Raw genomic sequence first — 26,959 nt, 5'->3', positions numbered from 1 at the left:
GGGTGTGCTCCGCCAGTCCCAGTTGGTCCGCTGTGAATGCTCTGTTTATCTTGAAGGACCTTTTTGGCTGATCAGCGGGTGAGAGGGAGAACGACACTGCGGCGCCGTGTATCACTTGAAGGTCCTGCCGCACGGTCCGAAGAGCCAGGTCTTCGGCTTCACCTCTCAGTTTGAGCCTTTGTGTTGCCTCCGGGAGGATTATGGTCCGCTCGGATCCATCGTCAAGGATGGCATAGGTCTCAATGGCCAGGGGACCGTTGCGTAGCAGCACCTTGCTGACCTTCAGCAGTACTTGGCTGCATCCTGATCGCCGATCAAGGTATAGGATTTCATTGGTTGTGCTAACAAGGCACGCAGTGTTCTCCGTTTGAGGCTTGGCATTCACCTCATGCAATGCTTGCAGGTGTCTCCCTTTGCATTTCTCACACAGCATCTTCAGACGGCACTGAGCAGCTTGGTGCAGGCGACCGCATCGCCAGCATCTCCTGTTCGTCTTGATCCACGCTGTTCTCTGGTCCACTGTGAGCTGTGAAAAGTTAGCACATTGGTCAAGAAAGTGCTGATTATTGTTGCAATAGGGGCAGTACGCCTTTCTATTGGCTCGCTGGGCTCCAGCAGGTAGCTTTGCTGCCGTGGGGGTACTCTCGGCCTGATCAGCAGCAAGCAGAACACTGATGCTCTTTCCCCCTTTGCTATCACGACGTCGCTCGGGCTTGGACCCCGCGCTGTTCTTGTCCTCGCGATGCAGGGACTCATACACTGTCTCCTGGATCTTCAGCTCGTAGTTGAGCCAGTCAGAGAAGTGCAGGAAGCTGGGGATGGTGATGCGCATGGGATACAAGAACCTCTTGAATTCTGCCCGCATGTCTGGAGACAGCTTGGAGAGGAGTCGGGTGACGTGGGATCCGCAGCGGAGCTCTGTCTGTCCACTGTCCCCCAGCTGATCCAGCATGCCCACTAATGCTCTGACTTTCAGTGCAAACCGCTTGAAGCCACTGACATCACCCCGTGCCACACTTGGGGCTTCCATCAGGTCTGCAATCCTTTTGAGAGCAAGTTGGTGTGGCTGCCCGTAATGCTCAATAAGGCTTGCCATTGTCTCTGTGTAAGGATAGGAGGAGCTTGTGTACGAATCTGCGATGAGAAGGGCCTCCTCATACTTCAAGTGGTCGACAAGAATCTGGTACTTGAAGCGCTCTGTGGCGTCCTCTGGCAACAGATTCTCCAAGGCAACCTTGAGCCTGGCAAATTCCCTCGGGTCCCCTTTAGTAAATAGAGGGATAGTGGGTTTTGGACCACGGTAGACTAACTCACGCTGATGGATGCCGAAGTCTGACTCCCTCTCTGCTGGTACGTGAGGCTGGCAGTAGTCGGGGGTTCGTGGCTTTGGTACGGGGTGTGGCTCTGGGTGTGGCCCCTGTTGCTTTGTCTTTAAGTCCCTCAGCAGCTCTGTGAGTTCTGTAATCACATCTGGCCCTAGAGGTGGCAGTGGGTCATCTGTTACTGGAGGTGGTGGCTTTGGCCAGATGCCGTCACCTCCCGGAGGTGGCATATCTCCAGCTGTTGCTGGTGGAGGTGGAGGCAGTGGTGGGATCTGGTCCATGCCATCATGCTGCTGCAATGGGTGTAGCAGGTAAGCTGCCTGCTCTTTTTGCTGAGAATGGGTAAGCGAGACCATGTGTGGTTGCGGGACCGGTGATGCTCTCTCGTCAAGTCGCCGCTGCAGTTGCAGCATCTGCCTTTGCATTCTCTGATTCTGCTCCATCAGTTGGTGAAGAGCATTAAGGACTTCTGGTGTAGCTCCTGAATCCTGCTTTGGCCGTGATGTAATAGGCGTGCTCTGAAAAAGGGGGTCTGCCTCATCCGACACATGCCAATGGTTTGTGCCTGCTCCAAGCTGAGCATCCGAATCAGCATACTCGACTGGTAAAGAGGCGAGAGGCGTCATCCTGGCGGGTCTCTCCGGTGTTCCTTTCAGGCTACGACAGGGTGGCTGACGCGGGGACAGGTAAGCTGCATCCGGGGGGCTGAAGGCCACTTGTTGTTCTGGGAGGGAGACTACATATTCTTCCATCCAGGCTGGTTGCCGCGTCATGCGTCGTGGGCGGGCACCCGCTGCATAATAATGTGTTTGCTGGTCTTGGGACATCTCTGGCAATCCTCAGTAACCACAATAAAAGGAATCTCGCTGGGGCCTCCAAATGTTCTGTGGGACATTCGCTAACTGACTGAGTTCAGCTGTAGAGGTGGCCACTGAGGGGCATCGATTAGAATGCACAGTCCAGAGCTTTGTCACTGAAGATTTATTGTGGGATTGATGGAATGATACAACAGGATAATATCGCTATGAGTGTGTGGGTATGTGTGTGGTTCTGAAAGAAACAGAAATATAAACATAACTAGCCATGGACTGATAAGTTCTCATCACCACAATACATAAGCTCACACATGCAGCTTAGCTTGTAACATAATTCAGCCTAGTCATGGTTAGCATGGTGTAGCTTAAATGAATTAACAGCTTTAGCCTCCATACATGTAATTAGAACAGCTGGAACAAGGCCATCTCTATACATTCCAATAAACAAAGACACAGGAATAATAATAATAGTACTGACAAATATACAAATATTCACATGACTTGTGATTGCTATCTGGACAGCTAGGTCCGCCATTACACAAACTACGTTGCACTCGCGGTAAAAAATGCAGCCGCGATAAGGCGATTATTAACTAATTACAAATGCGAACACTTACTACAGCTACACAGAGTACTTGGACGAATACTCACTTGTTATTGAACGTACACAGGGATTAATGTCAAGCCAGAAACTACCTACAATCACACAGGTCCAAACAATAGCGATCACAATACTAGCACTCTCCAGCCACTCTTCTTCTCCTCCCGACAATGCTACAGCTCACACAATGCTGCGCAGCGCAGCGCTCCCTCATCAGCTGGGTTCCGGTGCAATTGAAGGCTGATCTAGGGTCAGCCCTTTGTTACAATTAGCATACAGTAGATTAGTTAGGTTAGATAAAATTAGGTGATTTGATTGTGCGATTTTTACTATTTGCTTCCTTTTGGAGTTCAGTGTGGATTTTTACAAAGTAAATTTTAACTTACTGCAGGTTCATTTTGAGTGGTTTAAGAATAAATAAACACAAATTCACAGACACTCCTGAGCACTGACACAAAACCACTTCAGAATTCATACAACTGTCACTATCACAACACAGTTATATAAAAAAAATTATAACATTTAAATATACAATTTCCTCACTACTAAATATTCCACAGTCAACCGCTAGTGGTATTATAACAAAGTGAAATCAATTGGGAACGACAGCAATGCAAGAAGTGGTAGGCCACATAAAATCGCAGAGCGGGGTCAGTGGATGCTGAGGCGCATAGTGCACTGAGGTCACCAACTTTCTGCAGAGTCAATTGTTACAGACCTCCAAACTTCATGTGGCCTTCAGATTAGCTCAAGAACAGTGCGTACAGAGCTTCATGGAATGGGTTCCCATGGCTAAGCTCCTTCATCCAAGCCTTACATCACCAAGCACAATACAGTGTTAGATGCAGTGGCGTAAAGCACACCACCACTGGACTCTAGAGCAGTGGAGATGTGTTCTCTGGAGTGATGAATCACGCTTCTCTGTCTGGCAATCGAATAGACAAGTCTGGGTTTGGCATTGCTCAGGAACATATTGACAGGTGTTTCATCCTGTAGATGAAACAGGGAGCAAGCTGAGATGTCATATGAACCACCAGGTACTGGTTGAGACATCTATCACCTGGTATTCTTCTGATAGACCATTAGCCCTATTTATTTATTATTTTTTAAGGATGGAAAAAGAAAAGGGACAGAAAGCAAAAGAAAGGGGAAAAATGGGGTGAGAGAGTAGGGAAAAAAGATCAAAGTAGAGGATAGAGGACAAACAAAACACACTGGATCATCAGCTGCTGCTGACAAAAACACACTTAAAATACAAACAGCACCTGAAAGAGAAAAACAGAAGCAGATACACAAACTCACAAATACAATCTGCTCAGATGCGTACTGAGGATGGTGATGAAGTGAGCCCTCTGACAGCCAGCATCGATGGAAGTGACAGGACACCTCAGACACAGGTGGTATTGGACCATGGGCCTAAGGCGGAGTGGGACCCTCTGCTCAGGTGGAGCTGAACTTTTGGGCTCAGGCAGAGGCTGCTCATGAGGGTCCACTGAAGTCTTTGATGACTCTGGTGACTCTGGCTCTGGACTCTCAGGATTGCAGCTCTTAGTCCCGAACGCATTAACGCAGGTTACTCAGGAGCTGCACAGGAAGTCTCACTGCCAACCACATGCCAACCCCTCAATACAGCTGTGGCTGCTGTGACTCCAGCTTAGGATTCACAGGAAGCTGGGGCTGTTCAGCAGGCTTTGGCAGCTCAGTGTTCTCAAGACAGTGATGCAGCTGTCTCCCCTGATGACTGGGGTTGCTCAGCAGGGCTAACAGTCCCGCTTGAAGACTGGAGCTGCACAAGTCCCTCTGCCGAATCCGGAGGCTGAAGCAAAAGCTTGGCTTGGCTGCCCTCACCCCGGGAATAGAAAGGGGTGCAGGAAGTCAAAGACTCTGGCGGGCCTGTTCTGGCCCTAGAGCCATATGTTTGACAGCCCTTTACTAAATCCACAGTCAGTGAGCTGCAAAACCATTTTCTTCACTGTTGTTCTATCTACATAAAAGATAATGACACATCTTTAAATAGAGGCTTGGCTAGTAGAGGAGAAGCCAGCAGCTCACCTCAGGGTATTCCCAAAGTGTACAAACAGCAGCCATAAAAGCCCCTGCAGAGGCACCATAGATTTTAGAGGCATCTTGTATGAAATGAGAGAACCGTTCAAGGATACAGTTGGTGGCACCAATATAGTAAATCCCCATAAATCCTGCAAAGGAGATCCTTCATTCTTTCACTATTGTTTTTAATCTCAGCATACTGATATGTGGAAAGCCAGCTGCCACGCCCACAACAACAGCCCTGGAGACACATTCCAAAGGTCAGAAGACCTTATTTAGAGCATTTTTCCCATTGGCTACACAATATCACATGATTGGCAGCCTAGACAATAGATTGAAGATACCAGTAATGAACACCAGAAAGTTTAACAATTACTGTTCAGCTCAGTGTCTTGTAACCCACCTCTGTTTTTACTGAAGATACTTTAACTTTGTTTTTCACGATGGAGATCCCAGTGGTGGACTTTGGCGATTACAGTCTGAATGAGGAAGATGTCCCTGACAAGCAATTGGAGAGTTTAAGCAAAGAGTTTAAATCAGCCTTTACAGAAGTTGGTTTTGTGTTTCTGAAGAACACAGGGATCACTCAGGAGGAGGTGAGGCCCGTTAGACTGAATCAAATTATTATCGAGGAACTTAAAGTGTGATGCATCTTTTTCTTCTGGTGTATTTGGATAGGTGGCTTGTGTTATGGACATCTCCAAGAAATTCTTCCTGCAGCCAGATGAGCTGAAACAACCCTTCAGCAGGAAAAGTTTCTTGAACAGTCCAAACCATGGATGGGTGTCACTGGAAACAGAGAAGTAGGACGCAAACATACATTAGTTTTTATCTGCACAGTTCTAGAGATTCTAAATTCGGATAATTGCTTTTCAGGTTGAATCCACGTCGACCTGGAGATCTAAAGGAGTCTTTCAACACTTCCTCGCTACACCCTGATATAGTAATAATTCAGTTTTAATTCATTTTTATTGTATTTTTACAATTCATCTCAGGAGTTTTGACTCAGGCATAACTATTTGATGCCACAAGTTATCAGTTAATGAGTTAAACTACAAGTTATTCATAATTATTACTTTAGAGAAAGCTCTGTTCTGTTTGGAGAGGAACTGTGAAATGTAGGTTGGCACAGGACTCTATCCAGTACTGTGAAAAACTATGTACACCCCTATGAAGAGGGTAACTAATTGAATACACTTATTTGCATCAAATGCACATGATTAATTAATCACCAGCAACTGTGACCACCTCTAAATAAGAGAAAGCCTCTCCTGTCTAAAAGGAACTTGGCAGCATTACTTAAGTTTGCAAATTTGCATGCTAAAGTATTCTAGAGTCAAATGTGAGGCCATCTGTCCAACAGCTGTAGTTTGGCCAGATTTGGGTCATGGGTCAACAGGACAATGATCACAGCAGCAGATCTACAACAGAATCAAGGTGTTGCAATGGCCCAGTCAAAGTCCAGACCTCAATCTGATTGAAATTCTGTGGTGGGACCTGGACAGAGTTGTGCATAAATGAAACACAGACCCCAATGAACTGGAACGACAGTTCACTGAGGTTACACGAACAATGATTATAAAGAAGAGTTGGTCCAAAGTTCAACAATGTGAGCGACTGACAGTCAATCAGACAACAATACTTCAAGTTATTTCTGCCAAAGGTGGTTGCAACAGGTGCTGAATTTTGATCCACATCAAGTAACATTATTTTGTAGCCCAGGCTTTTCCTGTGCACCTTATCTATACTGCTATCCAAGACAATAACTACCAGCTGCTGCAGCAAAGCTAAGCTACAGCTTCTTTGCCTAACTCTAACTCACTGGCACATCCTGCATATTAATGCAGCAGAATTGCCGATAAAGATGTTCTTTTTCACATAGTTCCATTTTTGTTGTTTGAGAACAGAATAAGCATGAAATGGTGACACAAATGTACCTGCAATGTCACAAACTCATTATCGTACATTAAGACATCACAGAAAGGCAGGAGCTGGTGCATTTCAGACTGAGAAACAAAAGGTTCAGTAATGTAGATGATAACAAAAATAATGTGTACTGACCATCCAAGCATAAAACTATCCTATTAGACTCCTGAAACTATGAGCAGGTAAATGAGCATAATATGGGCACTTGAACATACCAGTGTTATCATTAGCCAGGCTCTGGTGCTATTCTTCTGTTCTTGTCTGTTGTAGAAATGGCCATCATCAGGCAATTTAAAAAGTTTCCAGGAGTTCCAGACGTCCTTCTTCCAACGCTGTAAAGAGCTGAGTCTGCGGGTGCTGAGGGTGATGGCCCACAGTCTGGGACTGGACCCAGAGGTGTTCTTGAGTACACACCGTTTAATAGGAAGTATGATCACCACCTGCACTACACCCACTATACAGTGGCATAGGATCACTTTTTATCCTCCCACCTGATATAAAGCAGGAGGATTTGACATTTTTGTGCAATGTTATGCTCATAGTAGTGCTGTGTGTGTGTCTGTCTGATTGTATACATCAGCTTTTTCAGGAAAAAAATTCACGCTGACGATGTACGTGTCTCAAAAACGCATGCATAAAATATGAATCACTTGGCGTTACAGGGTTAATCATTTTCCACAGTTTTGGTATTTATCTAATTTACAGACAAATCAAAGTATGAACTAAACTGTGGTTTTGGAGAATTGTTACAAGTATGAATTCTGACTATTCTGCTGTGTCTCCTGTAGCTGACAAAAACGGCACTACACTGCGATCTCTCTACTACCCACCAGTGAATTGTGAGAACGCAAAGGAGGGCCAGCTGCGATGTGGAGAGCATTCAGACTATGGCACCTTTACTCTGTTGTTCCAGAGCTCAGAAGGTCTGCAGGTAAACATCTTAAACATCTCTTGAGTTGTCAGTTATTTGTTTTGTTGAGTTGTATAACATATATGTTAAAATCAAAGCATGAAGTAATCTTCAGGCATATTATCCTCCTGACACTTGTCAACCTTCAGGTGCGTGCACGCTCAGGGGAATTCATCTCTGTTCCCTGTATCCCTGGAGCCATCCTCATTAATATCGCTGACCTGATGCAGCGCTGGACAAGTGACCAGTTTATCTCTGTAGTGAGTGAAGGGGATATTTTTATGACAAGGTTATAAAAACACACTGTAAATAGAATTGTAAATGTAACTAAATCAGTCAGATTGAATAATTTGTCGAGTGGAATAAGAAAGGTTTCACCTATTGTAAATATGTTTGTGTAATTTGTGATCCTTTCTGAAGCCAACACCTTAAACTTGCAGACATCAAACAAGAAAGTCTAGATCCTGACCAAAAAGGTTTTTGCATATTAGGATACACACAAATCTCCTCTCAGCTGTTTGCAGTATGCAGCACAGTATTTGCAGTGCCATGGATTACAGTTTACAGTCTTGCTCCTTGTTTCTTAGCTTCACAGGGTTTTGCTGCCCTCTGTCGGTGACTCCAGCACACGGCAGTCTCTGGCTTTCTTCGTCCACCCGGATGACGAGGCTCTGATCACCTGCTGTGACAACTCAAACAAATATCCCCCAATTACAGCAGGCGACTACCTGACTGAGCGATTCAACGACTCATATGGAAGGAGCTGAATCTGCACTCACCATTTAAACCTGACCGTGATTAGGATATTTTTTTAATCGTGTTGAGGGAGTTATTATTGTCAGAAGCATGAATATGTCGCTTTAGATTAAACAATGATTTTTTTTTTTAAATGTAATGCTAATGTATGATTGTGGCTGAATGATCCCAATGTTTGTGATTAAAAGAAGAGACAGAAACATAAGATTTGCAAGTGCATTCACCTTCATTTTAGACATTCGAACCTTGTACATCATTTCCATATTTTTTTTCCATACAGGACATTGATTGGACATGTAAGTGCGTTTTTGTAAAATTCAGATAAACAAAAAAATTAACTGTTCAGCACATATACCAGGGTCCAGAAAGGTTGTTATTTTTACAAGAAACATAAGAAAATAAAATAACCAGTATATTTTAATTCAACTCCTCAAAGCATGACCCATTTTTTTGTCCATCTTTACTCTCATATTAGTCTGTAATGAAAAACATGTTGGTGTTTTTCTTTTATCCTGTGCTTCCTTTTGTAGTTTAATTTTATTTTTACAGGGCAATTTTCAACCTACTGCAGGTTCACTTTCAGGGATTTGAGAATAAATAAACACAAATTCAGACACTCCTGAGCACTGACATACACACAGCCACTTCAGAATTCATACAATTGTCACCATCACCAACACAGTTATTAAAAATTATAACATTTAAATATATATTTCATATAACTTCATCTGTTAATTCTATTCCGCATCTGTCTGATCCAGAGAACAAAACAGTCTGAAAACATATTGAAGGAAACCCATTTTTTCTGAGTATAAAACTTCATTTCGGCTTGAATCTTACTTTTCTGGCATTTATTTTTCCAAAATAATTCACACTTTACCATAAAAATAAATAAATTTTCAAAGTATTTCCTTCAGGAGAAAGTGGCAATAAACTACAGTGTGCACAAAACTAAACATTCAGTTCTCAGGCCAGCCGCCCTCCCCGTTTCACTGCAAAGAATTTCCCGTGGAGAACAGAGTCCTCGTTGTGATATGAGATCAAAATCACAAAAAACAAAAGGGTTGATTGTCCACATAGAAAACTGGAGCAGCTCCACATTTGAAGTCTGGCTCATTCAGCTGGTTTAGCCAGCAGAAGGAAGGGCATCATTGGCACTGGCATTGAGATTTATTTTTTTTTCCTATGTGTTGCCTAAACAATCTTAAACAATAACCCCAAAAGTGGAATCATTAAAACACAAACACACATGCATGCTCACTCATATTGCACACAGAGTGGTGAGGCCTGCTAAGAGTGTCCAGACACTGGTACATCTTGCTGCTGGTGACCAGGGGGAGGTGGTTGATTGTTTCCTGGTATAACTGGTGCATGTTCACCGGGAACTAGATGAGCTGCAGGCTCTGCAACAAAAATTCATATGCACATACATTAATGAGACGTATTTAAATGATTATTAGACATATGATAAAAGCCTATACACCTGTCTTATTACAGAGGATAACAATGCCTTTTTTTCCTCTCTACAACTTGTATTACAAGCAGCTGTCTTTTTAGGATACTTTGACTGGGGGTGCACAAGCAAAAATAAAATCTGCACACTCCACCGATTTTACAAACACTACAATAATGGAAAAAACAACAACTATTTTGTTTGGAGGCAGGTTTCCAAAGTTTAAAGGAAACACCTTGATGGTTATTTTCACTTGATTTTGAAAAACATTAAAAAGGAAAGGAGAATGTAACTAAGAGACCTTCAGCATCATGGGAATGATGGTTTCCAGCATTCTTTGAGCCCAAAGGAAACGACTATGCTTTTTCTTTTTTGTCATACACAGTGAAAGGTGTTCATATTAAAAATGAGAGGAATGAATCAAGGGACAAGAGAATCTATGAGTAAAACTATGGAGCTGGACTTTAGCATTGTAGGTCCACATTAACACACGGTAACACACATTGATTTTTTCATTTATCATATGAATCCCTCCAACCTTATGAAACCTTATGCAACACTGAACAGCTTAGTCAGTTAAGTTAGCGTCGAGTGAAGTTTCATACTCACGTTTTCCATCAGCATTTAAGCTTTGGATTTTAACCCTTTCCATTTCTTCCATTGCCTGAGAAGGGAGACAAGGACAAAAAATGTTAAGAGCATCAAAAAAGCAGGGATTTCTGCTCAGGTTACAAACTCTACATGCATTAAAAAAAAAAAAAGATTTAAGTGCAACTCTGGAAGAATGTAAATGTTTCACATGGCATTCATCTGTAGTAACGGTCAAGCAACTACTGAAAAAAAATCCTAATTTCTGATTGTATTTAACCTGCTAAAGCTACTTGTCCGAATTCACCTGTTTTAGCCCCAGCTTCTGAGCATTAAGTACTTCCTGTTTTCTTTCAAGTTCCTCCCTCTGTTTCTGTAACTCAGCTGACTTCTGGTTGATGTCATTCTCCTCGTTGGCAAGATGCTGTTCAAACTCTTTCAGCTCCTCTTCAGTGTACAGTGGGTTCTGATCTAAAGTCTGAGGGCACAAAATGAAATGATGTCATGATAAATAGAATACATTTCTGATGTTATGACATATTATCAGCTATTAAACTTTTTTGAGGGGGTGAATAAGTGATTTGGAATCTCATCCTCATCTCTGTTTACTACACTGCATTGCCAAAAGTATTCACTCACCCATCCAAATCATTGAATTCAGGTGTTCCAAGCACAGTGTCAGGTGTTAGCAGTATTATAACAAAATGGAACCGACTGGAAATGACAAAAGCTCAGGCACAAAGTGCTGGGCCACATAAAATCGCAGAGCGGGGTTAGCGGATGCTGAGGCGCATAGAGCACAGAAGTCACCAACTTTCTGCAGAGTCAATCGCTACAGACCTCCAAACTTCATGTGGCCTTCAGATTAGCTCAAGAACAGTGCACAGAGAGCTTCATGGAATGGGTTTCCATGGCCGAGCAGCTGCATCCAAGCCAAGCATGATACAAAGTGTCAGTTGCAGTGGAGTAGCCACATGTAGCCACTGGACTCTAGAGCAGTGGAGACGTGTTCTCAGGAGTGATGAATCACACTTCTCTATCTGGCAATCTGATGGATGAGTCTGGGTTTGGCAGTTCCCAGGAGAACGGTACTTGTCTGACTGCCTTGTGCCAAGTGTAAAGTTTGGTGGAGGGGGGAATATGGTGTAGGGATGTTTGTCAGGAGTTGGGCTTGGCCCCTTAGATCCAGTGAAAGGAATTCTTAATGCTTCAGCATACCAAGACATTTTAGACAATTTCATGCTCCCTACTTTGTGGGAACAGTTTGGGGATGGCCCCTTCCTGTTCCAACATGACTGAACACAAGTGCACAAAGCAGGACCATAAAGACATGGATGAGTGAGTTTGGTGTGGAAGACCTTGAGTGGCCTGAACAGTTTCTGACCTCAGTCCAATAGAACACCTTTGGGATGAATTAAAATAGAGACTCTGAGCCAGGCCTCCTCATCCAGCATCAGAGTCTGACCTCACAAATGCACTTCTGGAAAAAAATGGTCAAAAATTCCCATAAACACTCCTAAACCTTGTGGAAAGCCTTCCCAGAAGAGTTGAAGCTGTTATAGCTGAAAAGGATGAGCCAACATCATATTAAACCTATGGGTTAAGAATAAGATATCACTCAAGTTCATATGCATGTGAAGGCAGATAAGCAAATACTTTTGGCAATACAGTGTATTTTTCTGTGCATTTCGCATTCATGTTCTTAGGCCTGCTTAGTTTTAGTTTTCCAGATTCTGCTTGTGGTTAATTTTTTTGTTGGTTTCACAGCTCTTATTGATGAATAAATGAATATAAAAAACACACAAATATAACATCAGGTTCAGACAATTTTTAAAACAACTTTGTAAACAAAAATTTCCCAAGGGAATATACAAATTTTCTAGCTTACCTCCCATTGATCTTTTTCATGAAACTCAGCCTTCTTTGTGGCTGCTATGAACTCACTCAGTGATACAAGTCTGTCTTTATTGGTGTCCACCTGAATGTCAATACATGAAGCAATTTTAATCAACAACTGTCTTCGAGATTAATCACTGACCAAATTTGTCCCAAAAGCCCTGACCTTTAGCTCCCTGCTAAAGTAGCTACTCCATGCACAGATGCCTAAATTCAAACATTAGGTTTCAGACACCGATGCCACACTTATGGTAATAATTATCTGATTGTATTCTGACATCAGGGAATGCCTACATAAAATGCTGATTCTAACTCAGATTATCATTACTTTAAAAATGCTAATAAACATGACAAAACATCTGCATATGTTCTAGTTTTGTGGCGGCTCACCTCGTTCATAACGTGCTCTCTCATTCGCAGTCTCTCTTCCTCCATCTCAACCATGTCATCCTCTTCATTTTCCGGGTTGTAAACCTTCTCCAGCTTAATGAAATGCACAAATGTGACCTCAGAGACTTGTTCATTTATGTAATCACATTATACCGAAACATGCAGAATCAGAGTTAGTCATAAAATAGATACCTCTTTAGTAAAGAGCGCTTCAAGCTCGCTCTCATCAAAGAAGCCGTCTCCGTTGCTGTCTGCAACACAAAACAAACGACTGGAATCTAAGTCTCATTTCACCCATATGCAGTTTTGCCATACGAGCAAATAAGATAAACAGTAAGAAAAAAATGAGTTTTGATATGCATGAAAACTGGCATGTATGGAAAAGATGCAATGCAAATATCTACACGTTACACTCATTCTTTATTCTTGAGGGGCATACAGTGTATGGTTTATGGTTACCGTGCATTTTGAAGAAGGTTTTGGGATCAAAATCTTGTGGGTCCAAACCATCTGCCTCCTGCCATACCTCTTTCAGCTGGTCCTCACTGCCCTGCACACACACAGAGGTACACAACAAGGTTCTCCTTTTTCTTATTTGGCATTTTAGCATCTTTATTTTGTAGTTTGCATACACATCTAAATAGAAGTGGTTCAATTAGTTGATTCTAATTTTTCTTATATTTTCCAAATAATGGCATTCAGCTTAAATGTAACGTGTTCCCCCTTAATAAGAGAATATAACAGAAAATAGTGTAGAAAATGTCACTACACGGGCTGTAATATAAGCATTAGTAATGAGCTGCTTTGTGGTTGGTGTCTTACTGGGTGGTTAACTTTAGGATGGTTGGCGTGTTTCTGCTTCATCTCCTCGTAGTGCTGCTCTTCCCTCTTGCGATCCTCCTCGCTCAAGTTCTTCAGGCGTTCCCTCCGCTCGTGCTCCTTCATCATCTCGTATCTCTTGAACTCATCATGGCGTTCCTTGTCAAAGTTCTCCAGGTCGTTAGTCGCCTACACATGAAAACAAAAAGTTGAGAAGAGGAATTCACCACTGAATTGTATAGATTTATCCACCTTATTGAAACAGAGTGATTCTATCCAACATCAAGACGACCAATCAGAGCTGTCCCATAGAGGATGAAACAAACCGCTGAGCCGAATGACTGTTGCTCATGTCACTGCCTTAGTTCATTCAGCATTAAATGCAGAAGCATCCCAGGCAGGAGTAGCATGCTTCTTGTGTTTAGCTCATGCAGGGAAATTTATACAAGCTGTTTAGTGCTGACGTGCATACTATTGGGTGCTAATTGAGTATGAATAAACAGTACCACTGATCTGACCTGCTAAGCCTGTGAGCAGGAGTAATAATAACTTGAATAGAAAAACAAAGTAAAGACCAAGTTTATCTCATATTTGCACAGTTTGTTGCCACAAGGCATTCTGGTGTGTGTATATGAAATCTAAAAGCTGTTTGCATTGGTAGAGCTTAATAATAGACGATTTCTGACTAGTGGACGTCACAGTGGTGTGGTGCTTAGCTCTGTCGCCTACAACAAGCAACAAGGCCTTTCTGTGTGGAGTTCTCCTGCCTGTGTGGGTTTTCTCCAGCTTCTTCCCACAGTCCAAAGACATGTATGGGGTTCGTTTAATTGGTGATTGTAAAATGGCCATAGGTTTGAATGTGAGCGTGAACAGTTGCTTGTCTCTCTGTGCTGGCGACCTGTCCAAGGTGTACCCTGCCTCTCACCCTATAACAGCTGTGGTAGGCTCCAGCACCCCCAAAACCCTGAATACTATAAATACAGAAATACATAGTTCAAAATCTGGATCTGTGAATATAAAATTATTATTGGGGCTGATTTTCTTAGAACTTGTGGGCATTTTTTTAATTCTACAGCCCTGCGAGGACTTGCTTGAACATGTATGAAATTGCTATGGTAACTGATTGTTAAATTCTCACAAAGCAAATGCTCATTATTACTTACATTTCTTAAGCAGTGCCAAGGCAAAAATACAAGATAAATGGCTACAGAGTAAAGCTTAATGCAGAAAAGCAAATCTACAGTATATTGTCAGATTTCCATCTGCTTGACTGGAAGCTTTGTTGTAAAACTACAGAGGCATGCAAACTCATTGAGCTGACTTCCCCATTACTATTTCTTTTTTTTTTTTTTTTTTTACTCATTTCAAACAAAGATGTTCATTCCTCAAAACTGATAAATTTACCTCTAGTGAGTCAGCACTCTCCAGCAAAGGGAATAAAGCTGTGAATGCCTCCAAGTTATTAGATCTAAAATTTTAAAAAGCCAGACTAGTTAAGAAAGCTGATATTTGAGTGGTTGTGAAAAACATCCCTCACTGGACTTCCCTATACTCTGTACTAATTATAGCAATATTACTGCATGAACAATTGTGATTATAAGTGTGACTGTGGTGTGGTTGCATAGAAGCAACAGCACTGCAGTACTACCAGTGCAGAGAAACATGGTCGGTATTAACCCTCAAGTACTCGTGTTAATGACTCTGTGTGTGTGTGTGTGTGTGTGTGTGTGTGTGTGTGTGTGTGTGTGTGTGTACCGATCTGATGAGGCGGTCCAGGTCATCCACCTCAAAAGTGTGTGGATTCAGGTGGTTCAGGTGCTCAAACTGTTTCAGCAGGGCTTGGTGGTCCACTGTTTGGACTGCAAGAAAAGGAATAATGATTAAATTAATTTAACTGTAACACAGTTAAAGTGTTTTGGAGTTGTACGACCTGGATAAGGAAAAAGATCTGTGATTGTGTAACAGTCACTCTTTTCCAGTTTGTTTTACAAAGTACTTCAATAGTACATGACTGATGCACACAAAGGAACAAGCAGGGGCTTTCTTTACCCAAACATCTGATCAAATTTACTCAAAGGGTTACATAACTATGAGTGTGTTTTTGCTTTTAAGAAGACGGTGATTTTAAGAACACCTGTGCATTTGTTCTTTAACTACATTTGATATATTAATCTATTTTGCATAAATGCTCATTCAGCAGCTCCCATTAATGATCAAAATTCACTTAATCTCTAAGTATACAGTATATTGCATCATCCTTGTCTTTTAAGAGCCAAGTTTTTCATGTGATGACACAACTAACGGATTGACTTGAATTGCAGAACTTGTTGTGCAACCTTAATAAACACAAGCTTGCCAGTGACACATCATTCTTTCACATTTTTTTTTTTTTAAAGATACTCACCATTCCCTTCTTGGACGTCGTGTTTAGCTTTTATAAGCATCCGCAGCCTGTTCATCTCCTCTCTCTTTAGCTCATCCAGCTTGGTCCGAAAATTGTGCTGGACAAAGTTCAGCTCTTTGGAAAGTTTGCCTTGCTGCAAGCAGAAAGTCAACATACCACTGTTCAATAAAGAAAAAAAAAAAAAATGCCCACGAAAACAACCAGCTTACAAAACATCGGGCTCTTTGGTCAGTGTGTACCTTGATGTCATCCATATTGGCATTTTTGAGCTTTTCTCTAAAGTGGGGATCCTTCTCAAGATACTCAATGACCTCCCTGAGGTAGCGGTCGTAGTGCAGCCCAGTGTCCTGAGAAACAGACCGCATTTAACTGGTTAATGCATAACATTAATTAGTACGATTATGGATCATTTTTCAGTCAATTAACTCTTGCTAATGAACCCTTACACCTAATTTAACAAATACTGTTATTGTTTATTTTTTCTATTAGTCATTTGCCAGCAAGCATGGGAGACAGCCCCGTCTGAAACGCTGTGAACCCAAAACGGATCATCATGCCTGGATGACTGAGGTTTATTTACTTAGCTCTAAGTCCCCGTTTTAATGTGATATCCCTGTATTTCACGATGCCTGCATGACTCACAGTACTCTCGGGTGGCTCCAGTTCCTCCTCTTTAGGCTTTTCTTTGGTCTTGTCCACACTGATAGGCACTGACTGGATACACAGCCACAAACTCAGCAGAACAAGCCCACAGCGGGCCAAGGCTTTACTCCTCACCATCTGGTCAGGTAAGGCATACATAAAGGCATACATAAAATAGATAAGAATAAAGATAGGAATTATTTTCAGACTGTTATATATATATATATATATATATATATATATATATATATATATATATATATATATATATATAGATAGATAGATAGATAGATAGATAGATAGATAGATAGATAGATAGATAGATAGATAGATAGATAGATAGATAGATAGAGTGCTACATGTCACCACTTCAAATGAGATGGAATACTGACGAGGTTATACAAATTAGTCTCAATTAATATCAAAAGCAATTCACATGAAAGGGCCGCGCATCACACGTGTTTGTGGCTTACTTTAAAACAATTCCTCCGAGATCTCGAAGTTGAACGCTGTGAAGCTGTTAGTCACAGTCAGCGAAAAACACAGACTTTGTAATTTAAAGAACAGGTTGTTCAGTAAGTATCATATAGTGAGGATGGCAGCTCATTCATTATCACATAGATGTAGAAAAGCCACCAAATATAAGCCTCAGCAGACATAGAGAATAGCGCTACCTCGTGTGAAATAATACTTACTTGTAATGTGGGGCTTATTTTGGTTTCCTCGTTTTATTCTTCGCCTAGCTTTCACGGTTTGGTGTTCCTCAAAGTGCCTGAGCTTCACCGGAGGTTGTTTACAGCCGTCATTTGTCAACTACCAATACAAGCCTCCTTTGGCCGCAACCTATATGGAAAGGTTGCGTTCACCATGGCAACGCCCCGCCTCTGGCTGCTCTCATTGGCCTAAGAAAACATACTTTCGTTCATAAAACAATCGCGTTGAGAGGTGATTGGTCGGTGCACCTGTCACTCAAACTGTATCAACAACAGCGAACCACCACTCCGCCACCCCCCCCATCGGGCTTAAAGGTGCGTTGAGCCAAACTGTACGTGGCGCTCGGTCAGCCACGGACGAGGGCCAAGTGCTCAATGCAATACACAGCAACACTACTAATATTATACAACTGGTTTACAGTACTGTTTAATAGTAGTCCATGTGTGGCCAAACGACATGTCTTAAGTATTATTTTCATCATATATGCCCTATATTTAAATTAAATATAGACTACACTTGTAGAGTCTACAGACATACATACAAATATACTTGTCCAAAAACATAGCAGGAGGGCTGACAGTAATAGAGGAAGCAATAAGTCCTTATAGAAAAACTCTTACAGCCTTGCATTTAAATATTACATCATTTGCGAATAAGTAAAATGCAATATCTACTTACAGGATACTTAATATCTACTTAAGGATAGCGATAGAAATGTATTAACAAGTGAAGAGAGTGTGCTGAAAAGATGAAAGGAGTACTTTGAGAAGCTCATGAATGAAGAAAATGAGAGAGAGGAGGACAGATGGACGACGGTGAATCAGAAAGTGCAGAGGATTACTACGGAGGCAGTGAGGGACGTTATGAAGAGGATGAAGAGTGAAAAGGCAGAGAGTCATAACTGCGGAGGTTTGGAGATGTCTAGGAGAGGGCAGTGGACTTTTTAACCAGATGACTGGCTATGGCAACCCCTAAAGGGAGCACCCAAAAGTGAATGAATAAATAAATGAATAATAATAATAATAATAATAATAATAATAATAATAATAATATAGTAAAGTATGCGAGCAACAATATATATACATTCCCTAAACTTCATGCCATTATGATTTTTTTCAAAACTGTTTTGAATTCTACATATGATGGTGAAAAAAATCTTAAAACTCATTTGTTGGGCAACAATAGGCATACCTGGATGTGAAGCACTATTAAGATTATTGCAATCAACATATAACTGAATTTAATTAGCGGAAATCAGCAAAGCATATTTAATATAATGTCTAGCGTTTCCAAACGCAGGGTGGCAGAGCCTTTAGCTATCAGCATCCTCTCCTGTGGAAGCAGTCCCCAGTTTGAATCCAGGAGACAGACACTGTCTTTACTTTTAAAGACTGTGCTTCAAACGTTACTTTTTGAGTGAGTGTATAGTTAGGGTTGGACCAGGTGACGCTGAACCATCCCTTAGTTTTCCTGCTATGTGAAAAATAAAGAAAACAATTACTTCAAGTTATCACTGCTAAAGACGGTACGAGATACTGAATTATTGGGCGTACACAGGAGTATCTACACTGTGTTTCCTCAGGACTGCACAGAGTCCTGCAAAAATGTTCTTTTTGACATGACTGCAGGGTCAGGCTGCTGCAGGACGTATGAGCTGAGCACTTCTTCACCCCTCTACTTTTACTCCCCATATACCACTATTTTAAGCCATGAACTTTCATGTACTCTGTCCCATAGTTAGTTAGTTTTGCTCTGTTTGTTGTTTGTGTTCTCTCTCTGTTCCTCTTTTGGCTCTTCTCTTTTGCCCCACCCCACCCCCAGCAGATGGTTGCCCACTCCCTTAGCCTGGTTCTGCTGGCGGGCTTTTACTGTTAAAGGGGAGCTCTTTCACCCCACCTTTGCCAAATATTTGTTCATAGGTGAGCTGATTGTTGTCTCTATAATATTGTAGGATCTTTACCTTAAAGCACCTTAAAATAGCTGTTATTTTGCTGTTACTTGAATTGTACTGAAGTGTTCATGCACAGGCTGTAACTTACAACATTTACGAGAGTGTTTTACTGAAGTACAGATTTAACATGTTTGTACTTTTTAAGTAATACAGTGTTATGCTTCCTTGTAAGTATTGTAGTTTACTCCATGACAATCATTTTACAGCTTTAGTTATTTATCCATCCATCTATTTTCTTCTGCTTCTTCAGTTCAGGGTTCCGGGTCTACGTGCATCAGTGAAACAGTGAAACACACCTAATGACTCCATAGTTATGATCCAATAATATAATTTATATGAGTCTATATTATTCATGATGCATACTTTTACTTTAGGCATGGTAATTTCCACACACTTCATATATGAAATCCATCCTGTGTCTCGCTGAGGATAAGAAACATGTGGTCCTGAAGAATGTGATCATGAAGAAATGGCCCAATGTTGTATAAAATCATAATCTAAAAAAATGATGTCGTAATTAATCTGTTGTAATTCTCTAAAATACATGTTCTTTACACCATGTGTTTTTCTTGTAAACTGCTTGTTTGGTTTTTTTGGGGTTTTTTTCACTACTTACGGGCAAGAAACCAACCTTGACCTTGATTTTCTACATAAAAATGAAACATTTTGAAGATTGTCACAAAAGTAATCAAGTCTTGTTACATCCTCCAATAATAAGGTTGAAATGTTGAATTTCAAACTATTTTAATGAGTGTCCTAGAAAGGGTTAAGTAAAGAGTCTAAATACTTGTTTCACCACTTTCTGAAACAGTTATACAATCCAAAACAATTTTCAAACTTGTGCAGAACACATTTCATGTACTACATTTGTATTAAGGGCTGCAGCATAACCGACCAGTGACTGCTCCTGTGCGGTCACTGGTCTGCACGAGCCTAAAAATTGTACCCAGTGCCATTTTGCTACTCTGTATTTATTCGTGATCAGATATTCTAATGTCCTGTGGGCTCCCTGCCTTGTTCTTGGTCCCACATATTCCACTCCATTTAAAAAAAAAAAACCCTGCCCCTCGCAAATCGTATAAAATGTTTTGACACTGACCTCTTTAGTCCACACGGTGGTGCTATTGTCGCGGTTTAAACACTATGAAAACCAGACCCAGCCAAGCAGAAATGCTACCCAACTGTGTCCAACCAAAACTCCACCAACCACCTCAACAGGAACTGACGTGCTCTCTGTGCAAGTGGATGGAAAAATGCAGCTGCAGGAAAAATGGCTCCAAACGCCGCACCGCTGAAAGGTGAGAAATAAAGCTTTTTACAGTCCGTGTCTGCCTGTAAAAGTTTGATCTCGTTGTTGGCCGCAGGCAGCGGTAGGGTCTCAGTTACATTCGACTGTTTCCCGTTTGAGGAAATGTGAATTTCTCCATTAGTGTAGGGACTTGGCAGGACCAAAGCATTTACCCGGTTACTTTTAAATTATTAAATCAATGTCTCTCACGGAGAAGTCTTGTGAGTTTGTCCTTGTGTGGCTAAATTCAGCTGTGTTTATGTTTTCAGTCAGCGACGAGTTTACTTATTGTGTGCGCACATTTAGCAGGTTTAGCGGCTAACTTAGCATCCAACATAGTCAAAAGTTAAAGTTAAAAAAACAAAACAAAAAACAGCCATCAAAAGTATCAAGAAGTAGCGTTTGACCGAACAAACCGGGCTAGTTTGCAAGCTAACTTTGTTATTATTTGTTAAAAGTAACCGTTTTCGCGTGTGTACAACTAGGTTGCTCCCATTTTAAGATGCGTACAAAGTGAAAACAGTAATGCTCGTGATATATTGACAATGTTCCTCATGTTGGCATCAGGTGAGCATCAGCCGCTGCGTTAGCACACTAAGCTGTAAATGATGTCTGTGTGTTTGATTAAGCCAAAAATTGCTCGATATTATTCTTTGAAGTACAGATAATGCCATGGCAAACGTCGTATTTATAATCTTTCCCAAGTGTTACGTAATACTACATTTGTTGGCTAACCATAGAATCGAGCTACTAACACTGGACCAAATTGTGTCTTCCTTAAGTGCGACAACATGAACTTCAATATTATCAGAAAAGCAACTCAATACTCTTTATATGACAGCCAACTAGTCGTCCCTGCTTTGAGAGTTGCAACAGTACAAATTGAATAGGAACTGCTTATGGACCAGGGGCGCTTCCAGCATTTTTAAATGAGACGGGTCAGAATATTTGACTAAAAAAAAATACTGTGTAGAAAACACAATGCAAATGGTTTACTATGAAAGTATACTTAAAGTACCTAAAATATAAGTATTCATTATGCTGTATTATACACATTATATGATAGGATCAAAATGATTGATTTTAATATTTATATTATTTTTAAATCTAGAAAGTAATAAGTCATTTATTCTTTAAAATACATTGTATGATGTGCGAAGTACAATATTTGCATCCAAAGTATAATGAAATATTTATAAAGAAGCTTAACATTGAAACACTGAAAGGGCACTAAAATTGTATTTCACTAAAGTCCTTAGTCACAGTTATGAGCACTGATTACATGTCAGCTGCTTGTTTCTGCCATATGTGCAATTCACTGTTCAGGTAAAGCTAGTGCAGTTTAAAAGATAATTATGAATTATCACATTTGTACTGCTTGTTTGGTTCTGTGCTGGCGAAGTGGGGAACATTTGGCATTTTAGTTTGCTGGCACTCCAGCAATATAGAGTGGCCAGTACATAAAATAGGAAGAAGTTTTATTGTGTGCATTTCTTGAGAATAATATCTGTTTTTTAAAAAATCAACTGGTTACTTATTTCCACTTTTAAAGACGCTTGTACTTTGTACATCTCCATAATGTATTGCTTACTTCTGCACTTTTGCATATTTTTGGAAGCATGGCCTGCCTGTCACTCATTAGGTCTGAACTCAAAGTGTGAGTTCAGCTGTGCAGCCAAATATTGCTCAAAACATTACAACTTTATAATAAAATAAAAAAAAGTGTTAAATATATATATATATATATATATATATATATATATATATATATATATATATATATATATATCACAGTGTAAAAAAAAAAAATTCTTCTTCCACAAAAAACAAGTTCACGAACAATATTAAAGCCTGTAACAGTGTCACATAAAGTAAAATGAATTGTATGTCAAAGAGTTTAAAAACATGATCGAGGCTTTGTCAAATCACCCTGCTGAGTTATTACTTTGACTTTTGTGTCTGTAAACCTTTTCACTTAAGCAATAATTTTTACTGGAAGCATGTGACTCAGGAAGCTGATGTCTTCTGAATAATTTAACAGTACTGAAGTCATGCTCAAATGTTGAATTACAGTTATACACATCTGAGTATCTGCCATCTCTTGCCACAGAGGGATGGAACAGTTTGCAGTGTTTGTCTTGGCTCTTGATGTTTTTCTTCTCCAAATTATTATTTTTTTAAATTTATGTTTAATAATGACACATGTGGCTATCTTGAATCGGCATCTTCTTTATACAGCCATTGTTGCAATTATTATAGATTATCATTAGTGCTGTTGGATCTCTTTAGTAAAAAGGTTTTCTCATCTTCTCTTGAATTGGAGCTATTTTGGGTTAATCTGCCCAGTCTGTAATGGTATGCAGTGCAAAACAGTTGAGAATACCAGACTATAGTTTTTGAGCACGATTTCTCAGTGTTTACATTCAGAATCAGGAAGTAGTTACTATTTAGTGTTCAGTGCCTAGTGTGTTTAGCAGTTAAGAGGCACAGACCTTTTTCATATATGACTTTGCAGCTTAGTATGTCCTTATATACTGCACTCTTACTCAGCCCAGAATTAGTTAATATTTAAATTTTGTGACATTTCTGGAGCACATTAAGCCTTCAATGACAACATGCACCAAAAGATGACATTTTTCATGCATTCAGTGTCTCCAAGCTGTAGTCTTGGCAAAGTTGCCACGAACCAATCCAAGTCATTTGCTTAATGACTGCAGCCACATTGTCACTGCTTGCTGGTGTTCACACAGCTGATAAGACCGTCTTGGGCCATGGTGCTAACATAATGCTAACAGAGTGAGACAGAGCCAGAGGAAGAGAGAAAGAGAGTGAGAGAGACCCACTGGGGCTGTTTAGCATGCCGAATTCCTCAGCTGCACAATAGTGTTAGGCTAGACTGAGCCCCAGCACAGCCAGCCTTCTCCACCACAATGGGAGGGGAAGCTCAGGAGAGGCCGGTGACGCCTGGGGAGAGAAGGAACTCACTCAACCCCAGGGTTGTGATCGTTCGATGAATGCTTGCTTTGAGTAGGCGCTGTGTCATTTTAGAATCACAAAGCACTCTTTGCAGCAATGTTTTTCTCATGTAATAGACATGGGATACTTTTTTGCTCCTTCCTGTTGTTGTAAGCTAGCTGTAAATAATTTGGATTATCATGGGAGATTTTGAGTGTTATCTGAGGAAAAAAAAAAAATACAAATATTGTTTAGATTTTGGTTATGATGAGCATCATTTACAAATTCCTTTTGAAAAGAAACTGTCTGTGACTGTCCTCCACAGTAACATACACGTTTGTAAGGTAAGTGAATCTAGATAGTAGAGTAGGGTGAGTCATGTCTCATCTTCTTGTTATAAATCACCTTGTGCAATTGTATGATTTAGTCCTTTTTTTTGGGGGGGGGGGGGTCACACTGGCTTCTGGATTAAACAATTGCAATGTACACCACATAAAAGTGCATGGCTTTGACTGAGTCAGTTTCATTGTCAGTGTGATTGGCCTATGTATGTCGACCAGGCAAGTTAAGTGACCTAATTGATGCCTCTGGTTCCAAAGCACGCACAAGTAGTTATTGGCTGCACGTATGTGATAACTGGCAGTTGATCAATATGAAATTAAAGCATGCTTAGCACAACCATTGCAAATAAACAGTCTCCATTCTTTGCAACCACCTGTGGCCCCTGGATGGTTGTAGCTCAATGGGTAGGGTTGTTCATTAATTTTATAGTGTATGATTTCATTCCTTGTTCTTCCTTCCTTGCTTTGATTCTGGTTGACCACATCCTGATGTCATAAATAGCTTTTTTTTCTCTCTCTCTCTCTCTTTTTTGTTTGTTTTTAGGTGTTTAAAACCTTGTTCTGCAACCCTTTGGGCCACACTGACATAAAAGCAGTTATATTCATGTCACCTTCCACTTGACAGAATGGCCCAGATATCGAGTGGTAATGGGTTCAAGCTGGATGTCCCCCAGTCAAAGGGGGCTGTAGGTAAGGAGGAAGCCCTTCGTATGGAAGAAGAGGCTTTAGCAAAATTGCAAAGGGAGAAGAAACACACTCTTTCACCTACAACATCCTCATCTTCCTCTGGAGCATCCGCATCCTCCTCTAAGCCAAAACCATCTAAATCTACCACTACTGTTCCTCAGCCTTCACCCTCTACTAATAGACCAGACAAGGACCTCATTGATTTCCCAGAGACCAAGAAACAGGCAGAAAAGGATACGTTCAGGGATATTGATGTGGACAAATTGACCAACGAGGAACTTGAAAAGCTCCTACTTGATGAAAACTTTGGAGCTAACAGCAAAGTGTCCCGACCCTCGTCGCTTCTGGGGTTTAATCTCAGTTCCTCCTATCCTGGACGCCATGCCTGTAGCTCCTCTCCTTTCCAAAGCAGCCAGTGGACATCTGTTCTGTCCAATCCATCTATCTCTGGTGTATCCACTCCCGCCCTTCAGCCCACACCAATGTTCCCATCTGCTCCATTTCCTAAACCAGGCACATTTCAAAATGGATTCACTCCTGCCATGACACCCTTCATGGCTCTGCCGACCATGGCTTTCACTCCTATCCAGCCTGCTGCTGCCATGGTTTTCCCGCAGCCAACTGTGGACCCGGAGATGGCTAAATTGTTTGACAAGATTGCCAGCACCTCAGAATACTTGAAGAATGGCAGATTGGCCAGCACTGACCTAGATTCCTCTCAAGCGGGTACAGCCTCTTTGGCACCCAACCCACCACCCCAGCAGCCAGCAATTATGGAATCTTCTTCCATCAGCCGCTTTGACTGGCTGGATCTGGACCCGCTTACAAAGCGAAAATCTGATAATGAGGAAGCAGCTGTGGAATCTGTAGGTACTCCTCAGACTGAATCAGGAGCCTCTGCAGGGGATCCTTGGGATGCAGTGCTTGAGACTGAAGGGCACAGTTGTGAAACTCTGGAGGGCAGAGGTTCACACTCAGTTCGGTCACAACAAAGGCGGGCATCAACAGGCGCGCCCGTCACTAGGAGTCACTCGCTCAACATCCCAGGGCCTTCCTCACAGCACAAAACAAACAATCAGGTGGGAACACAGTAAAATGTAAAAGTCTGAAAAATCAGTGTTGTGTTTTTTGTTTTTTAAAAACATTTCAGAAATTCTGCAGAAGTTTCTATAGGCCTAATCATAGTACATATTTTGGCTTAAGAGGGAAATTATTAATAATCTTTTTAGTATCTACACAGACAGTTTCATAAAGAAGGAATTTTGGTCATTTTACATTTGAACATGGATTCAGGATCAGGTAAAGGAATGTTTTATTCAGGATGTGATGACAGTTGTTTGGTTAGGCTAAGTACTTTGCTTCTTATCACTGTGCTGACAGCATAAATGCAAATATGCATTTCAGAATTAATGAGGATATAAAACCACTGGTCTCAAAACATTGGTGAGTGAATGGGTTTAAAGTTTTTCAGAACAGATGATAGTGGATCTTCTTGTTCAGCCAAAGCGCCCACGTTGCTTACAGCTGCATGTATATTCCTCGTTCATTCACAAGCAAAACATCCTCCTTACTTCTGCTCCCTGTAATTTAGTATTTCATTGTGGTTAGCTGCCCAGTGTTTCACCCCACAATTTCCTCACAACCCCATTTTCTGAATAATTTTGCCATGCTAGAATGGAGTGATCCAGTTTCTTGGAATGAATATTTGAAGCATATATTTGGGACAGTGCTGGGGGCAAGTGGCGTGAGTTGTCTCAGTTTTTTTGTTTTTCCATTAAAACTGAACAACCATCTGTCATCATTTGGCTTTAGCTCTGAGTTGAGGTGGTGAGATGAGACTAGTATTTCTGTGTAGAGCCGTGTATGCATACTGAGGTATACCAGCAAGATGTACACATGCCATCAGGTCTTCCTCTGTACTCAGTGTCTGAAACTCTTCTGCCTAGAAATGAAAATGCTTAACAAACACACCACAGGACCTTTTCACTTATCAAGGTCCTGTGGTATGTTTGTTACCACTGTCTACAGCTGGTAGAAATGAGGGGCATATACACAGACAATACTCGGACCCTTTTACTTAAATATTGCTATGTTTTGCTAACAGTGGTCAAAACCTTCAACAAACCTTGACGGGGGCATGTCAAGACTCCCACTTCCTTTGGTCACGACACACTGAAAGTGTGTCATGACCAAACAATTTGTCTCTAGTGCCTTTCTCCCACCAGGGTATATAGAGCATCATACAGCCCCCTTATTTTAAGGATTTTACAGGAAATTTGGAGCAAATGTGGTTTGAGGACAGATCGTGTCGCAGTGAAGCAAAATAAAATGTAAAGTCACATCACAGGAAAAGTCAAAAACAAGACCAGCCAAGAGTAGCTTTAATATACTGTTCTGGTAGATTGTTCATGTCTCTGTGTGGGATATATACAGACATACATTACCTTTTATCAAG

The 26,959-nt window shown here is 41.2% G+C and overlaps 3 protein-coding genes across 4 annotated transcripts in view; 2 read left to right on the top strand and 1 right to left on the bottom strand.

The window, feature by feature from the left end:
• The first annotated feature begins 5,112 nt into the window (after positions 1-5,112).
• On the top strand, positions 5,113-8,594 carry LOC115781156 (2-oxoglutarate-dependent dioxygenase htyE-like). The gene is made up of 7 exons (XM_030730606.1): positions 5,113-5,380; positions 5,463-5,587; positions 5,661-5,727; positions 6,981-7,137; positions 7,499-7,641; positions 7,770-7,880; positions 8,208-8,594. Exons 1-7 carry the CDS (start codon positions 5,228-5,230, stop codon positions 8,385-8,387), a joined length of 936 nt encoding a protein of 311 aa, XP_030586466.1. The 5' UTR covers positions 5,113-5,227; the 3' UTR covers positions 8,388-8,594.
• Positions 8,584-17,422, bottom strand: LOC115781155 (nucleobindin-2). Its single transcript, XM_030730605.1, has 13 exons — positions 17,264-17,422; positions 16,569-16,706; positions 16,166-16,273; positions 15,927-16,059; positions 15,278-15,381; positions 13,526-13,711; positions 13,163-13,253; positions 12,896-12,954; positions 12,704-12,796; positions 12,306-12,395; positions 10,725-10,895; positions 10,439-10,493; positions 8,584-9,779 (listed from the first exon to the last, which is right to left on the bottom strand). The coding sequence occupies exons 2-13, from the start codon at positions 16,704-16,706 to the stop codon at positions 9,667-9,669; spliced, it is 1,341 nt and encodes a 446-aa protein (XP_030586465.1). The 5' UTR covers positions 17,264-17,422; the 3' UTR covers positions 8,584-9,666.
• Positions 17,423-20,394: 2,972 nt separating this feature from the next.
• The window catches only part of pik3c2a (phosphatidylinositol-4-phosphate 3-kinase, catalytic subunit type 2 alpha), a 43,492-nt gene continuing 36,927 nt past the window's right edge, over positions 20,395-26,959 (top strand). The window contains exons 1-2 of one of the 2 annotated variants that reach the window (XM_030731201.1): positions 20,395-20,531; positions 24,362-25,583. In XM_030731201.1, the coding sequence (XP_030587061.1) occupies positions 24,444-25,583 (1,140 nt within the window). In that variant the 5' untranslated portion in view covers positions 20,395-20,531; positions 24,362-24,443. Of the gene's footprint in view, positions 20,532-24,361; positions 25,584-26,959 lie in introns of those variants that run through there. The other variant, XM_030731202.1, reaches the window with a different exon arrangement.

This window comes from Archocentrus centrarchus, chromosome 6, assembly GCF_007364275.1.
Source record: "Archocentrus centrarchus isolate MPI-CPG fArcCen1 chromosome 6, fArcCen1, whole genome shotgun sequence".
NCBI classification, from domain to species: Eukaryota; Metazoa; Chordata; class Actinopteri; order Cichliformes; family Cichlidae; genus Archocentrus; species Archocentrus centrarchus.
The sequence above is the reverse complement of the archived record's forward strand: the minus strand, read 5'-3'. Positions and strand labels throughout refer to the sequence as shown.